General features: G+C 44.9%; 1 protein-coding gene across 1 annotated transcript in view; it reads right to left on the bottom strand.

Annotated features, from left to right (window-relative positions):
- Window positions 1–13,852: 13,852 nt before the first annotated feature.
- The window catches only part of LONRF2 (LON peptidase N-terminal domain and ring finger 2), a 36,712-nt gene continuing 32,112 nt past the window's right edge, over window positions 13,853–18,452 (bottom strand). Inside the window, 4 exon segments of the mRNA XM_037376375.1 lie at window positions 13,853–17,639; window positions 17,641–17,745; window positions 18,114–18,193; window positions 18,196–18,262. Of these exon segments, the coding sequence (XP_037232272.1) occupies window positions 17,586–17,639; window positions 17,641–17,745; window positions 18,114–18,193; window positions 18,196–18,262 (306 nt within the window). The 3' untranslated portion in view covers window positions 13,853–17,585.

The following is an 18,452-nucleotide window of genomic DNA, read 5'->3' as shown; positions in this document are numbered from 1 at the left end:
TGGGTTTAGCCCTCGTGCCATAGCTTCTCAAATAGACAGGCGTCTGGGCTGCAGTTAGCGTACATCAGTGTTTTTAAGCTAAGAGGCTGAGGTTTTTACCAAAGTAGCTGAGTCTCATCTACACTGTGCTAAATGGACTGGTAGCTTTTCCAGAAAGACAGGATGAATAAACACAGGGTACCAATGTCTAACTGTCACTGGAAGATTTGCCAGACCTCCGTTGTCAAAACCTGTGCACCTTGCAAAATGTATGCCAACAGCTAGGAAAATATTTTCTTTCAGCCTCATAAATAAAAGGAATAGAAGAAAAAGGAACTAGTGGCTAAGGAAGGTGGAGAAAGAGTCTAGGCAAAGGTAGTAATTTTCAGTAAGGACATTGATGTTCACCAGAGGTTACGTGTGATATGGATAAGGAGACTTAAAACACAGAGGAAAAGGTCACTTAACTACAAAGATACCAAATTACCTTACTCCTGAAGGACTGAACGCACACCAATTTTTCTTTATGGTGGATGTGGGTAGTTTTTAATGTATCTATCCAGTTAGGAACATTACCTTCTAGAAACATTGTAATGCCAATATTTAAGAATAGAGAGAACTATTTGGGTACCTACAAGCCTATCAAGCTGACTTTAACAGTGTGTAAGACTCTAGAGCAGTCCTGCAATGAAAAGATAGCTAAAGACCTGGAGTTAAATAAAAAATGGGATAAAATCAACAGAGACTAACCAGACTGCTGCATCTCCTTGGTCTAAGAAATTAATTAGTCTCATTTGGTTTTGACAAAGTTCAACATGGAATCCTAGCAATAAAGTTCAAGGAGATGGTGATGAATGGACAAATCATAAGGCTTATGGGATGCACTAATGGAATTATGTCACTGGAGATAGGAAAAAAACCTAGTATTTTTCCTCAAGGATCAGTCTTGGGAGAAGTTCTTCCTGTTTAATAACTCCTGAGGTTTACATAAGTGTGGGAGTGTTTTACAAAGCTGAAAGGCATCGGTACAGAGGAAAAGGATATTGTGCTTGAAGACCCGCAGGACTGAACTGCATGGAAATGAAACTCAGTCATGCAAAATATATTTGGCAATGAAAAGTCATCTGGAAGATAGGAACTGAAACCTGGAAATGATAAGAGGAGAGAAAGAAAAAATGAGTTTATCATGACCCAGCAATGGTGCTGGGATCCATTGAGAGGAAGATTCGGTCTTGAAGGAGGTATGTCCCATATAGGTGGAGAAATACTGGAATGTAATACAGTGTACATTTCTAGGCACCTATGTTAAACACACAGGAATTCAAAAGAGGATCAAATGCAGAGATGAGCTACCTTGACCATCAGGGAAGAGGGGGAAGCTGTCCTGCTCCTGACTGCAAAAGGAGGGCTGAAGAATTTCGCAGTTACCCTGCACAATTACAGCTGGGCTGGAGGACATGGAAGGGAAAATCTGCAAAGCGTATACCAATCATGGAGCCTAGAAGCTTTTTTCAGTCTCTGCTTTGACCAGTCAGTGTCTGCAGTAGGTAAAGGATCAAAGTCCCACGATAACGTGAGTAGCTCAAAGGGACTGTAAACAGAATGCCATGAAGCAAAAGAAAGAATAAATACCCCTTCCATATATATCATGGGGTAGTCTTAAGCAACAATTTACATTTCTGTAAAAAGGCAATCTGTTTTATGAACAGCAAATAAAAAGGAGCACATGCTTGGCTGAAATGAGCAGTCATTTGAAATGTGAACTAGTGTTTGTTAATGTAGTTTTGGCACATGCTGTCAATTTCAGTTATTAGCACTGGCTGAATGATGCCAGCACTACACAATAATCCCATAATCAAGAGGGCTTATAGCAGAGGATAGGAGACACAGCAAACTTTGCAAAATGACACTGTAGTTTCTTTCTTTATCCAGGGACTACTTACTAACACAAATAACATCACTAAAAAAAATTAAAAATTAAGTCATCTTTAAAAGCAAAAGAAAAAAAAATGCAGTAGCTTAGCTTCATGATGTTGACTGTCCTCTGTAGCTTTTTCCAGGACACTGTGAAATTTAATTGACCGGTAATGGATTTCTCCTTTCCTTTCCTTATACAGTTACTTCACAGTGAAAATAGCACATATGTAGGAATATATACTCAGTAAAGCAGATAGCCGATAAACAGCCTAACCACAACATACTCATATTTGTTTTTGTACACATTGTACTGAGCATTGTGAAACTGGGACACACAGTACTTAAAGCATTATACTACACCAGGAGACCATATTCCATTACCATTTCACACGGGGGAGGAAGGGGAAAAAAAACCCACTGTTCATTTTGCTTGGTTTTCTTTTCTGTAATTACTTCTTAAGATTCATCACTTAATATAATTTCAAAATTTCCACAGGTCTCAAAACCTCTCTCTCAAGTTTCAGAAAGAACAGCATGGCATCAGCACAGCCAGGGGAACATCATTTCACCTAGGCACTGTCACTGTCCCCATAGTTTTTGCCTGAGCCCTCTTGTCATTAATCCAAAGTCTCTGGCCTTCAGATGTTTAATTACCTTTCTCTAAAGTGATGCACCGTCATTTATAGTAATATAATTATCCTCCTGAACGATTTCTGAGACATGATTTTCTCCTTGAGAAAAGCGGCCCCACACAGCAGCCTCATGATTGCTGGGCTAAATGGCTCCATCAGCGTGTGGCCAGCATCAGGACACTGCATGCTCAGGTGACACACATTTGTCAGAGGAGCATCGCCACATCCCACTGCTCGGCAAAAAGGCAAAGGAAAAACTGTCACAGCCTGGGTGAGGGGGCAGGAGGGATGCAGTGGCAGGATTGCCAGGCTTCTGCCTGGGAGCCTACAAAGATCAAAGCAGTGCTGAGTCACTCACAAGTCCAGAGGCCAAATACTGCTCTGGTCGCACTGACCCCCCCTTCCCCAAAGACAACGTGTTTGCTGAGAGAAAACAGTGGTACAACATGTAATTGCTGCTCCCGTGTCTGGAATGCCTGCTGGTGCTCGGGGAGGCGATCCAGGCTTATAAGAGGTTTCTGTGGGACCAACAGATGGGGAAAAGAAAAAAAGCAGAATTAGGGCAGTGGAAGATAAGAAGGGTCTGTCCTACTGTAAGAGAAAAGAATAGAAGGCTTGTTCATAGGTACTGAGGCCAAAAAACTGATGTTGCCAGCAGTTACAAGGTCCATGCTGCTTTGCGTTGCTCTCCTACATAGTGCAATCTTTGCTAACAAGAGAAAGCAGGCGCAGGTGACGTGGGGTTGAAGGGGAGCTCTGAGCACCTTGTTGAGTAGCCTCAGCACAAGATAAAAATGCCCAAAGCCTGGACTCACTGCTGGACTGCCTGCTATGACCGGCACCGGGTTGGAGTGACAGCCAGGCCCTTGCTGTGTACCATAGGGATTAGTCATGCTCTGCGGGAACAAGATGACATGGCAGATGTACTGCTAAAACAAGTAGTTCCCAGGGCTCTCAGAACCATCCCAGCCTACTTTTCTCAGTACTTGTTTCTTCTGCTTGATCAGTAGCATCTAAAAATGCAGACTTTTCCTTAGTGGGAACTGGAATTAAGGGCATCTTTCTTCTCTGCTTGGCCACCAATTTTCATCAAAGTTATGAGAACCAAGACTTCTGTATCTCTGGGAAGCCTTGCTGACATCACCAGGCTGCTTAAAATTTTGTGGTGGGAAGGATTGTTCCTCCAGCTGCGAGTCCTTATGGAGTCCCACTGTTGCTGTCATTGCTGGCAGTGACACTTGGAGCCCTCTAGAAATATGGGAGGGATTATTTCATGTTTTACACGCTCTGGGTATATTTTAACCACAATAATAAGTAGCTATTGCAACATAACACAGTCTCCGTCAGCGACTGGTCATGGTTCAGTCCCAGCAGTCTGCAGCGCGGGGCAGGATAATGTATTTACCTCCCAGCAGCTGTAGGGTGAGGAAGCTGGTTTCAGTCCACTGGCACTGGGTGCTTACCGGTGTGGCTGAAAGCACAGGCACAGCCTTGCACCCAGGCATGGTTTCCTATCTAAAAAACTAGCAAGAGAAATGAAGCATTAAAAGGAACCTCTTTGCCTTTTTCCAGAAGCAATCAGGTACCGAGATTCTCCGTTGGCTGCTGAGTGGGATGCAAGGATGCAGGCAGGTTTGCAGGGCTGTTCCCAGGGTGCTTCTGGGAACTCACAGGGGATTCCAATCTCCAAGGAGAAAAGAGCTGAATTTTCCCGAAGTACAAATATTATACTAAAACTCCCAGAGGGACACAGAACATACAGGCAATAACTGTCTGCACAAATACGCCTAGGAAAAATACTTGCATCTGTACAGCCCTCAAAGGCTTAAAGTTTTTGGCAGGAATGGAGCTGGTGGGACACAGGGCAGCGTGAAGGATTGCTGTAGGGCTCTTCTCCCGGTGCCTGGGAGTGGTTAAAGGGTTGGGTCACGGAGAGGCCCTTGGGCTGGCTGGGTGCAGCACAGGCTTTTTGCCCATGCAAGAGCCAAGAGCTAGCCAGAGGTGGGAGAAGACAGGGTGACAAGTCAGCCCGGTATTCCTGTTAGACTATATAAAACGAGGGGAGCTGGGTAACCAGTGGTAACTGAAATTGTGGTAGTTTTACTAGTGGTAGGTTTACTGAGCTGGCTGTAACAACAGCTACACAGAGCCTGGCTACACACAGCTCTGCGGCCTCCTGTGTTGTTGAGGAGGGGCTGGAGTGAGCAGAGGAGTGCAGCAAGTCAGGTTAGGGTGGCAGTGAGGTGGCTTAGCAAAATGACCCTACTCGTGGCTTCTTTTCAGACGCTGCCTGCTCCCTTCCTTACCCACCAGCCTCTTCTCCTGCCAGTACAGGAAAGAGCAAGAGAGACAGGAAAGGTGCAGGGAAAGAAGAGCAGGGAAGCTCGGCAAAGGACTGCTAGATTTTAGTATATTTCAGAAGGAAGGTGTTTCAATCATTCATAAAATCATTTAGGCTGGAAAAGACCTTTGAGATCATGAAGTCCAACCATAAACCACTGCCAAGTCCATCACTAAACCATGTCCCTAAGCACCACATCTACACGTCTTTCAAATACCTCCAGGGATGGTGATTCCAGTATCTCCCTGGACAGCTTGTTCCAATGCTTGACCACCCTCTCAGTGAAGAAATTTTTCCTAATATCCAATCTAAACCTCCCCTGGAGCAACCTGAGGCTGTTTCCTCTTGTCCTGTCACTTGTTACCTGGGAGAAGAGACCGACCCCCACCTGCCCGCAGCCTCCTCTCAGGCAGCTGTAGGGAGCGATAAGGTCCCCCTGAGCCTCCTTTGCTCCAGGCTAAACACCCCCAGTTCCCTCAGCTGCTCCTTGCAGGACATGTGCTCCAGACCCTTCACCAGCTCCGTTGCCCTTCCCTGGACACGCTCCAGCACCTCCACGTCCCCCTTGCAGTGAGGGGCCCAAACCTGAACCCAGGATTCGAGACGTGGCCTCACCAGTGCCGAGTACAGGGGGACGATCACTGCCCTAGCCCTGCTGGCCACACCGTTTCAGATACAAGCCAGGACGCCGTTGGCCTTGTTGGCCACCTGGGCACACTGCTGGCTCATGTCCAGCCGGCTGCTGACCAGCACCCCCAGGCCCTTTCCCACCAGGCACTTCCCAGCCCCCCTTCCCCAAGCCTGTAGCGCTGCGTGGGGCTGCTGTGACCCAAGGGCAGGACCCGGCACTTGGCCATGTTGAACCTCACACAGTTGGCCTTGACCCATCGATCCAGCCTGTCCAGATCCCTCTGCAGAGCCTGCCTGCCCTCCAGCAGATCAACACTCCCGCCCAGCTTGGTGTCACCTGCCAGCTTACTGAGGGTGCCCTTGATCCCCTCGTCCAGATCATTGATAAAGGTATTAAACAGGATTAAACTGCCCCCAGTACTCAGCCCTGGGGAACACCACTGGTGACCAGTCGCCAGCTGGATGTCACTCCATTCACCACCACTCTTTGGGCCCGGCCACCCAGCCGGCTTGTTACCCAGTGCAGAGTGCACCTGTCCGAGCTGTGGGCAGCCAGTTTCTCCAGGAGAATGCTGGGGGAGATGGTGTCAAAGGCTTGACTAAAGTCCAGGTAGACAACATCCACAGCCTTTCCCTCATCCACTAAGCGGAAGGAGATGAGGTTAGTCAAGCTAATGAACTAGTTTGGAGCCAGTCCTGGAACAGGATCGCACAGCTCACATCTGACATGCACCCACTCAGGCAGAGCCCAAGGAACAGCCACTGCAAATGCAAAGACACCAAAAGGGGAAGGGACATGCAGGACTTGGGGAGGATTAGCTAAGGACAGTTTGTCCCTTCATCTCCATTCCTTTGAAGGCTTGACTTGATCGGTCTATCTAGACTATCTGACTGGATCTTGTTCCACTGAGCTTCCCCACTCATCCCCAAAGGCATGGATGTACCAGAGGAAGAATCAGGGGAGCAGCCCCAGCAGCAAGACGCATGGTCCCCCTGGCACAGCGTGGACGCCCAGGTCTCCCCTGCCAGCCCTCCCACCCAGCTGTGACCACATCCAGCTTGCGGTAGAATCAGCACTACTTAGAGCAGTCAAAGCACACCACTGGGAAGTTTCCAGCATTAGTTGTCTTTTCCTTGTCTTGTGAACAGCACTCTCTCACTGGCAAGCTTCAGATAGGCTGGGAGAGAAGGGAAGAAAGATGTCAGCCTGCAACAGAAATATGGGAACTAGATAAAGGGCAGAAGAAGAAGGCAGCAGGCAAGATGGGACCTGCTCTGGGCCAGAACAAAGCCAGGCCATGCAGAGTGAGACCTGGGAGCATCTCCAACTCTTCCAAATACTAGGTAACAGCCAAGTATCCATCCCTACAGTGCCTGGCTGATAACACTGGCATGGTCTGCTGTCAGCTGACACTCCTAAAGCTCAGAGGTGACCTTTCAACTGCCAGCAACAGCAAATTAAAGGGGATTGAGATGCATGGGTTTAGTCTGACTAGCATCTGTATTTTGTGGCCACTTACCTCACAGATAGCAAAAACATCTTCTACTTACTTTGGATGCTGCAAGCAGATTTGTCTCTACCATCTGTTCTGCGTTGCTAGCTGTTTGGTTTTCTAAAACTGTGGGCAGAGGAAATGGCAAAATTGCCTGTTGAATAGAAAAAAAATAGCTAAAAATATGTTTCTAGCACATGATGCCAACTTTGCTACCAGCAGAAACATCTCTGACTTATTCTGGCAAAGACCATCGATCCAGACGCCTTCAGAGTTGTCTGGCTGCTTGGCTCACTTGAGCCTCCATGAATGCACCACAGATCTTGTGCATGGAGATGCCTCTTCCCTCTTGATAATGCTGAGTCATTCAGGGTTATACGGGGAAGGCTGACTGTGAGGAATTACAGGACGGCTCTAAGAGAGAGTGTCACTGAGCCTGGACTCCCTGGTCTGATAAAGCTCTACGCCAGCACTAGCAGCACAACAAAAGTGGAAAAACAAATAGATTGTGGGCTTGGAGGAAGAATCACTTCCTTTGTTCAGCTCCTGGTGCCTCCTGTTGGCACCTCTTATTTGCTCTATCAGAAGAGAGGAATGGTGAGCTGTTAAGGCCACCTGCCCATGACTTCTTCCAAAAATCTACCTTCACTAGCCCATCCTCACCCACCTGAGCCCTGAACGGACCAAGCCCCCATGGTTTACATTTAACCTTCCAATACAAGGGCTAGGGAGCACACAGGGAAGCTAGTAAGATCCTAGTCCCAAACAAAAAGTAGTCCTTCAGATACCCTCCAGCCTGCCTGCGGACATCCTCATCAAACAAGGCTGTGGATGGTGAAAGTTCCCATGGGTTCAAAAAGGTGCCATAAAAAACATGGAAGTGAGATCTGCTGAGGGCTCTGAAACACACGGACATCACACCTGGCTGAGGAAGTCTCTTCAGTGCTAGAGGCTGCAAGACAAAGTATTAGTTCTCCTGTTCTTCCCTGGGGTCTTGGGTACTACTGGAAACAGGGCATGGGGACAGACAGGCTTTTATTCCAGTTCAGGCTGGTGGCCTTAAACTCCTTTTTGGTGCAGTGTACTCTGGGCTCTTTGGTCATCATCAGCCCTGTTTGCACGAACCTGGGCTCGTAACCTGTCTTGATCCAATGGGAAATACGACAAACAGGCAAACCCCTTAGGATGCTTCCCTGTGATTTCATCCAAAATCTATTGCCACTTCTTCAGTGCTCCACTCCTTCCCCTTCCCACACATTTAGTAGACCAAGACCTTATACTCCATTTAGGGAGATCAAGCTGGAGCACTGTAAAGCCTTGCATATGTGATTGTCTAGGAGATGCCTGCTAGGATTCCCTGTGCCAATCACCAGCCTCATATCTGAAGGCAGCCAGAGGCAAACTGCTGCCCTCAGAGCCCCAGTCCCAGCTGTGCTCACCCCACACACACTCAGGGCTCCTTGTGAAACTCCACATTACCTAAAAAAATCCATCAAGGCTACATCTATTATGTAATTAAGCATATTTAGCAAATAGCAAATTAAGAAGAGCTGAGGAAATCTTCAGGTTTCTTCTAGATAATGCTACTAGCCCAACCACCCCCACCTCCTCAAATTTGCAGCCACAGCTCAGGAGTTAGCACAATGCAGGGACCATTATCAAGAGGTCGTTTCTGTGAAGCTGCATGTTTTGGGTGGGAAAGAGGGTTTAGTACTGTGGACACACAGAGCTGCTCTGTGCCAGGCACTGCTTGTGCCAGAAAACAATCTCACAAGCAGTTTACAAACAGAGGCAGAGCCAAAAACTTCCCCGCTTTCCCTGAATTCCTTCTTCTACCTCAAAGGAATGAAGGCAAAGGGACAAACTGTCCTTAGCTAATCCTCCCCAGGTCCTGTGCGTCCCTTCCCCTCTCGGTGTCTTTGTATTTGCAGTGGCTGTTCCTTGGGTTCTGCCTGAGTGGGTGCATGTCAGACGTGAGCTGTGCGATCCTGTTCCAGGACCGGCTCCAATCCCATACGTGCTTGCAAGCAAACCCACTCTCGATGCAGGGACAGATGACTCAAACGAGAACTCAGAAATATTTAACTCCTCCGTGCCAAGAGATTTTCCAGCTCTAAGCACAGAGGGAACAGTGCTGAGCGAAAGGCAAACTGCAGTCAGCAGCTGGCTCTCTGAAGGCGACTAGGTATCTCTGCTAAAAAAAGATATACACCCAGGCTGTCTTAAAAATGGAAAAGCATCAGCTCTTACTGGTGTCTTGGTACACATCCTCCAAGAGGAATTACCTGTTACTAGCCATAAAGATGAAATCGAGAAGCCACTGCACTGTAGAATTGGCACGTACTGACAATATTTGAAAACGTCTAGCCAAAGCTGACACTTAAGCAGCATCAATTGCTGCAAAGTAAACAAGAAAATTACTTGCTTGAAAGCACCATCTGGTAAGGAGGTACCTCTGCAAAACGAGGAGCCTGTGATTCAGACACACAGCCTCTGAACACAATCCTGTAACTACACAGCAAACAAAACACTCAAGTGTGCAAGAGTGGGAGGACCACTTTTTTACAATTCCTTCATTTAGGAAAGTGTGATCCATTTGGACTTCTCTAGCAAAAGAAAATATACCAGAAATAATAGAAATCCTGAGAGTGGACAAAACAAAAACAAAACAAACAAACAAAAAAGAAATAAAAAGATCTCTGTGCACAATTAATTTGAGGAATTTGTTGATATGTCATGGCACTGATGTCACAATATTGCAGGATTAAAGAAGGAGTGGATTGGTTTTTATGAATGCCATGATGATACCGCAGTACTTGCTAAAGGTCAGAGCCTCCCTCAAAATCTGTGTACAACACGTCTGGAAAAAAGAGGAGGGGAGGGGAGGGGAGGGGAGGGGAGGGGAGGGGAGGGGAGGGGAGGGGAGGGGAGGGGAGGGGGAAGGGGGAAGGGGAAGGGGAGGGGGAAGGGGGAAAGGGAGGGGGAAGGGGGAAGGGGAGGGGGGAAGGGGGAAGGGGGAGGGGGAAGAGAGAAAGCTTTCCAGAACATACAAAAGCCTGAAATGGAGGGATCTGGGAGAAATATCTTACCAGATTCTTTTCCCATTCATGCATTTCTTGTACTTTCAGGTGTCCGGTACTAGTCAGCGTTGAGAAGGGACATTGGGCCATGTAGTTACACCTGTTGTGGAGGCAGAGAGCCAATTTGCAACAGTGAACAAAAGAGAATAAAAACTTACTCTAAAGTAACTTGGTACCTTTCAGACACTTTTTCCACACCTACACTTAAGCACTGGGGATGGTGCACCTCAAGCAAACCAGGCTGGATACTTCAGTATTGGGCATTCCTCTGGGATTGCTCTGGCCCCATTGCAGAGCAGGGTGCTTGAGGTGTGGGTGCTCCCTCACTTCCAGGAGAGAGCAGGGAAACAGAGCCCAGAGGAGGGGGGGGAGGAGGCTGGGATGGAAATGCACGTGTCACACATACTCCATGATTTCTGGTTCTGGGTAAATAACTTTTGTTTTCTTTGAATACCTATATTTGAACCTCAGTCTCCACTGGCAATTAAGCTTTGGGTCTGCACCCTTTGGGTCTACTGCCACATAAGACCTCAGAGATTACTAAAATAGAAGTTGCTTGCAGAGTGCTCCACATGAAGAAGCACCTGTTGATGCACCTGTAGAGAACAGTATTCCAGATGCTCCAGCACAATGTTTGCTGAAAGTACAGGCAGGCAGGGGCTCCAGGCAGCTGCCTGGAGGTGTCAGAAATGGAGCCACCCTTCAGTGAAGCCCCTGATGCAGCTTAGGCTCTGGTGGCATGTACTTTGCAGAAACCAACTATACCTTGACAGCCTTGTTACATACCTTGATATAGGAACCGTCCTCTGTAACACAGAACCTCGCTAGTGGTTTAACTGGAACTGCTAAAAGACATGTCACTGGCAGGTTCAGATCTCCACGCAGCCTCATGGGGATAGATCTTACCTGAACACCACAAAAAACATTCACAGAGAGGGAATGGGGAAATCACGTTGGTGCTGAGTAAGGGCCCTTTCATTCAGGCAATGGATGATCTTCCCTCTTTCTGTTCAAGCCAAATCATTTAAGATAAAAGAAATAGAAAAATAAAAAATAAATAAAAAATAATTAAAAAGAAAAAGAAATTAAAAAAGAAAATAAAGCTGCCATGGAGCACTTAAGATATTTTTTGATACCATGACTGCTTAGCCACAGTAAGTCCATCTCCTGTTAGCCAACGAGGGCAGCCAGCCAGCGCTGTGAAGTGCCTCAGCCATCAGCAGAGAACGTTTTCTCTAGGGCAGTGATGAGCCTAGGCTTAAAGTCAGGTATCTTTCCTCTTAGGATGAAGGACACCACATTACATGTTCCTCCCTCCTTTTGCTTTAGAAGTGTCTTTCTTTTCCCTGTCAGCTCTGCTCTGACAGGACATGAGGGGTCCTGCTGCTTGAACCTGCTCTCCAACTGCAGCTTTAGCCAAAAAACTGGCAACTGGAGCCACCAGCCAGCGAAACCTGTCTGGGCATTTGGTTTCTTTCTTACCTTTTCTCTCTTTTCTCCCCTCCCGTGAAAAGAGAAACAGTGCAACAGCAAGGGAAGAACAAGGTCTCGTGATGACGAGCTGGGAATCACAGGAAAGACCCCAGCCAAGATGGGCAGTGTGTCTCCCATGGGTTTCATGAGCTGAACTGTGGGTGGGAGAATTTAATGCCATGGTGAACATTGAATGGGTTGATGGGGTAAAGGGGCTACATGGAGGTGTTTCCCTTTGTCTTTCATTATGGTTAAAGAAAATTATGCTTTTGGACACTTGCAGTATACCATCCTCAAGATACTATCCTCAGGTCTACATGGACACTAGGAGTAAAACTTGAGAAGTTTCAGCTCTGCCTCTGGACTATACTGGGTGGGGGAAAGGTGACCGGAGCTGTTCCTCTGACTCGGTCTATGGTGAGGTTAACTGGCCTGGCTCCCAGGACCAGCTTCTGTGCTCAAAATCCACATCCTCCCAAGAGCAGGGATCCAGCGTGACTGTTGCACAAAAAGAACAGCAGGTGTTTATGAGAATAAAACGTAAGTGGCATTTAAAAGTGAAGAAATTTTCTTCCATGGATGCATGAAGTCCCAAATTTAGCAGACAAGGCTGAACCCCACATATGGCAGAAAAGAGCTGTAGAAGTTGTCAGCAAATGATACTCAATTTAGAAACAACTTGTTCCTACCAGGTAACGTAAATGCAATTGAAAACATGCCTTTTAGTTGCAAGTGTAGTGTATGTGTTCATTAGAGGAACTATGGCAAGTGCTGGCATGGATTCTACTTTTTTGCTTTGCCCCATAGATACAAAGTGTCAGATTTTTTGGTCCAGATGACTCGTTTTTTTCTTGTTTGGTGGTTGAACAGCCAACAGCTTCAGGAAGTGCTTGGCCTTCCAAATGCTGCTGGACAGAATTAAGAAGTGTTATTTCAGGTTCCTGGTGTGATGAGGCAGAGAGCAATACAAAGAGGACAACAGACCACTAAGTTTTGTACACTCTAGGAATGGCATCACTCTATATGGCTCAGGGAAACGGGCACAATCTGACATGCTGCCCTCCCAGGGCTCGACATCTCCTAGCGAAGGACATGCAGAGTCAGAAAAAAAAATCTTATTAATATTTACTAACTTCATGCAGTTATTTTGCTTCTGTTGCTCTCAAAGTCTTGAGGTACACAAGGATCTGGATAATAAAAAGGAAAACTACATCAGTCATCTCTCCTCACCTCCTTCCTTGGTGAAAGGAATGATGTTCCAAGAACACTGTTGTCTAGCATATCAAAGAACTCAAGCAGATACACAGATACTCCAACACACACTTGCAATCTCTTTTAAAAGAGCAGTTCTGTAACTGATGTTTGTTTGCTCAGACATTCAGTAAATACAGGCACAAAGGCCAAAGTCAATCCAACACCAAAAGAAAAAAATAAAGGCTAATATTTACAAAAAAATGCAAAAATTCCTTTAGAGTGGTTTTGCTCTACTGGCAGCAAGACATTGCAGAGAGCATATCCTGTCCCTCAGCTATCTGGCTCAGCTTTGCCCTCCCACAACTGCATTTTGCTGCTGCAGCCTGGCCAGCATCCAGTTCCCACACCGGTGCCAGCCATGCCCAGTGACTTGGTGTGAAGCATTGCCTCCACCTCACAGCACCCTGAAGGTACTTTATTTCACTGGGCTTAGTCAACAAAACATTTTGTGCCCTTAATTGTAACTGTATTTTTTCCAGAGTTTATTTCACTGGGCCAGTCAGGTCACACTTCAGGCTAAAATATAGGTATTCAGTCCAAGAAGCCACAAAAGGAAGAGACCACTGCGTGATCCCTCTCCCAACTTTATCGCATCCCACTCACAGGGGAAGCTAAGGGTTCATCCCCCCCCCCACCCCTGCCAAGAGCAGGTTTACCTCTCCACTACTTTGGTAACCTCCAGCTCCCCTTCAAATCCACCCCTCGCATTCCCACCCAGCGAATTCACACCACAGGCTGCCCCGGGTCCCCAGCCAGCCCCACGGTGCTGTACTCTCTACAGCCTCCCCTCCCCTGCTTCTGTCACACCGCTGCTAAAGCCTTTGCCATGCAACCTGTGAACCCCAACAGCTAACTGCCACTTCTGGAATGCCATTTGCTTCTTAAAACCTCGTCAGGCCAATTCTAATCCCTTGGGGTCCTGTCAGGAAAACCAAACTATGATCCCCCTTCCAACCACAGCACATCAGCAGCTTCTTCCTGGTCAGACCGTATTTACCACAGCTTTCAGCCCTCACAGAGCGATAAAGCTTTCCACATAAACTCACGCTCTTGTAAATTCAATCTGTTTTATTCCAAATATCACATAAATTAAATACATTTCCCATGAATATTGCAAATATACATGAAATGAACATTGCAATTTTAAAAAAAAAGTTTTGGCTTTGCTTATGCAACAAGAAGTGCCAAATGTGGTTAGAACATGAACTTCTCCTGTATTTACTAGATACAAAAAGGTGCAGATTAATAATTTATATTTATACATATGTACACACTCCATTTCATAACTAGCTTTAAAACAGTAAAAAATGGTTTCAAGTTTATCTACATTAAACATACTCGTTTAAATCTGGTCAGAAGCCCCAGATAAGAGTTGATACAATCGTTTCACAACTGCAAAATTAAGGCGCTACCAAAATACCAGTTCCACTAGTGTAAAATGTAATAGGAATAGAGAGTGTACAGCTTTCTATTTATCAATTTAAAAGTGGACTGGAGAACAAGGAAAAAGGAGCAGTAAGAAACATGACAAGATCTACAGCTTAGAAGTACAAAGAGATCTTGATGACTATCAAATGAACATATTAAAATACAGTAGATAAAAGGCCTCAGTGGCAAACAATTAGTATGCTTCTGAAAGACAAAAAAAGGTTAAAATATATATATAATTTTGTAGCTTGAAGCTTTACAGGTGAACAACAGGTGTAGAGGTAGAGGGATTTTTTTTTTTTTTTTTTTTTGGCCTCTTTACGGTGTATAAAGAAGGGCCACATTCACCACAGTGAAAAGACTCATCATATATCCCAGCATCCTTGCTTGGAAAGCAAGCAAGAAAAGTGTAATGAGCTAGAAAGGCAACAAATCCTATCTATCTCTTCCAGGAGCTCAGCTCCAATGCTTCCACATGTACCTTGGCGACAAGTTACGCTTAAGTGTAGATCGGCTGTAACGTGGACATATCCTCGCAGAGAGAAATGACATAGCTAGCTTTTCCCATGAGGTACTACTGGATGCTGTAGAGATTATATGGCAGAGATAATTTGGTAACATTGAAACTGGTACTTTCCCTTAGAAAGCAAGTACCACAGGGCAGTGGTGATCTTTTGTACTTCTATTTATTAAAGCTTCGCTATTCAATCAGCATTCAATGTTTTGGAAGAAATGTCAGCTTTGGGCTGCTAATATGATTATTTGCATCCATACACAGACAAATCCTACGTTGTTATCATTTATCCAAAACATCAGTCACTGAAATATTCACAAACCACTTTAAACCTTGACTAAAAAAAAAATCCCTCTACAGTTCAGTATTCTCTTCGGTAACTATCATTCCATTAATTATGCAGACCTTCACAAACATAGTAATGTCGCTTTCGATGTAAAACGTGTCTTTGCACATTACAGAACAGCAGTAAACAATCTCTCTTGTTCCATAGGGTTTCCTCTCAGAAGTACCTCAAAAGTAGATATCTTGAAAAATCACTTTTGCAAAGAAGAATATTCACATTAGTTACTGAGGCAAAGCCAAGAAGACACTAACTAGCACCTTGATTTTATTTTTTTTTTCTTAAACACACTCCTATATGTAAATTAAGCACACTTAAGATCAGGGACCAGCAATATACAAATACCATCAGGGTCCCCTCGCAGCTAAACTAGCAATACTCAAAACTAGGCCAAACACATGAAGGAGCAAGATAAGTGGGTCTAGAAGAAATACACAGCATGGAAAGGGATGGGAAGAACAGGAACCTGAACAGAAAGGATTGCGAGATCAAATACAGTCCATCTTCTGGTCAGAGAATTACTTTGTGAAACCACTCTTCAGTAGCTCAGCTGATGGTGGGCTGAAGACCTACTGACTTCTGACATTTCCCTCCCTCATACATAAAACTCCTCTTTTATATTTCAGTGACTTCCTTGTCTTCAAATCCTGGAGGAAATGCATTCAACTTTAACTTTGAGTATTTTGGTGATGGCAGCAGAATTTGCAGAAGGCTACTGTAGAGGTTATGACATCATTGGTTGTAAGTTATGCACTTCACAATTCAGAGAATATAATTACAAACTATTTAAATAGAAAAGGCGTGTTCAAGGTAGAGGCAGTTACAGTACATTCAGGGTATGTTACAGAAACCATTTGTGGTAGCCATTTGCTGAAAGGAAAAAAACCTGTATTTTGTTTCCCAGACCACACAGGTTATAACTACAATACCCAAAGAGAGCAGGTAATATATCGCAATCACTGCATTTTAATGCAGTCTTCTTCCAGAATTCATGTGCAAAGTGGAAAAAAAAAGTTTAAATACATCTTCATGACACATAAGGACAAAAAAAAAAACTAAGAAAGAAACCAGGCACTTTGACCATTTAGGTAAAAAGCAATTTCTTCTTACCAGACTTCTGCACATGAACAAGTCTTTACATTGGTCTTGCTGTGCTTGCAGCACATGGAGATTCAAGTCAACATTTTTCCCCCCTGTTGGTAGTATCAGTTCTACTTATAGGAAGCTACGCCAATTGAATTGGTAACACTTAGTTATTTCATTGGCAGTTGAGCAAATGTTGATCATCGGACAGACAAGTGATCGATTTAATAGCTATCAAAGTTAGATATTAACAAAACAATATATAAAAACATAAAAGAGACAAATGAAGGTTAACACCTGACTTAAGCTTGCATTGAGACTTGCCTTTAGAGGTTTGGTTTGTGCCTCCTTTCATGGTGTTATTGTGGACTGATTTCCATCACATACAGCAACCGGTACTAAACTACAATACTTTCGGTTTGAAACACGTTCAGAAGAGATCACCCCAATGTAACGGGAGGTTGGCATGACACTGCAGGCAGGAGGGTGACAACCTCCCCTGTTTCATCCTTGCCAGTCTCACTTGCAGAGCTGGCATTCAGAGTAAACTGCAGCATGCCTCCCTCGTACTTGGGGTGAAATTGTTATTTCACAGCAGCATTTACCATACTTGAGGGAGACTGTCTGATTTGAATTTAGCAATAGGACCAGCCAGGATTACTTTGATTTTTCTTTTCAAATAAACCAAAGTACACCTTTCCAAACATTTTATACATACTCAATCTGCTACAACACACAAATCACAACACAAGGGATTACCTAAGGCTACTAATAGTGTACTTATTCAGTAGCTATTATTCTTTCAGATAACATCCTCAGATGCCTTGACCACAACAGCTTAATTTTTTTTTCCTCACAGACTGCTATTCCCTGAAGAGAGAGATGTGGGTGTGTGACAGACTGCCTACCGATTCACTGACGGAGCATACTGTTGATTATAGTCTTCATGCATACTTCTGCCAGGCAGCGTAACTCCTCTTCTGTTCACTACCTTCAAGAAAGTCTAGGAAACACCTCTTCAATCCACTGTCCAGTTTCCTTTTCCTACCAAGTGGAAATCCAAATCACATGCAGGCCAATGGTGCTACTCTAGTACTTAACTCTCTTGCAGGCTAGAACATCAACTCTACCATAGTACTTTGAAGCAATTATCCACATCTATCAGCTGCGCTCTAACTGTAGCACAGCTTTGTAGAGGCTCAGATTTCATCAGGACAACAGGGAGAGAGTGCAAGGTTTGGTGAATACCCAGGATAACAAACCAATGCAATCAACGGATGCTAGACGCAGTCAGAAAGGGCTGTTGCTTTTTGAAGGAATCTTTAAAAAAACCCAAAAAACAACCCTCCCCCTTTGCCCTCCCCCAGAACAACCTGTCTTGAGATGGTTTGGTGCCCACATCACAACTGAAGTCCATGTTATCTGGGTCTTTTGCGAGTCACAAATATCAATACGCGTCTGATGGCGATTAAGACGATCTTTAAGGGAGGTCATAGCCAATATAGCCAGCTGAGCTCTGTTTTCCAGAGGCAACACTGCCAAGAGCCACCAGTACCAGGCAGGACCACTGGGATTGCTCTGCAAAGAGATGGAAAGACATGGCAATCATGTGTTCAACTGGCACTGCCCCTTGAAGTGCACCACCTTTCTTTCCACCTTCTATTTGATAAAGTTGTCACAAACAGTTCAAACAACAACTAAACACTTAATTTCAGGTGCTCTCCTTGTCTATACACATTATTAGGACTGATCTTTTCAAATATCAACTTACATTGATACACTGCTTTCCACTGATTAACTGTTTTCTGTGCTTCATACTAATAGATTAAAATTGGGTAAATAAGAGTTTAGAGTGTAGAAAAGCAGAGCAAAAACCTGTCAGGAAGTAGTCTTGCGTAAAAAATCTGTATGGAATAAGGCCTGCATCAGTAGGAAAGTGTTATTACCTGTGGCTCTGGTTCTTTTCCTGGCATGGACCCAAAATGATTCAGAATTTGTACTTTCATATTGTCTTTAAGAGAAGTAACCAGGCAACAGCTTGATCATAACTGAATCATGAAGACGGGACAAGTTCGTCATATTCCGGTCCTTCAACCTTATCGTTAAAGAAGAGAGATGGAACAAAACAGGTTTGATACCGTGGAGTCCATATGCTTCCCCAGAAGCAAACGAAGCAAAATATGTAGTGACTACAGCTGTTCAAATGTCCTTATCTAAGTAAGTCTCAGATTTCAAACCTGTGATGCTGAAATCTTTTACCCTCCCTATGGTGTTCTGAAGTGACA

The sequence above is a fragment of the Falco rusticolus genome, chromosome 2, assembly GCF_015220075.1.
Source record: "Falco rusticolus isolate bFalRus1 chromosome 2, bFalRus1.pri, whole genome shotgun sequence".
In the NCBI taxonomy this organism is placed as follows: Eukaryota; Metazoa; Chordata; class Aves; order Falconiformes; family Falconidae; genus Falco; species Falco rusticolus.
Note: the sequence above shows the minus strand (reverse complement) of the source record. Positions and strands in the feature narration are given on the sequence as shown.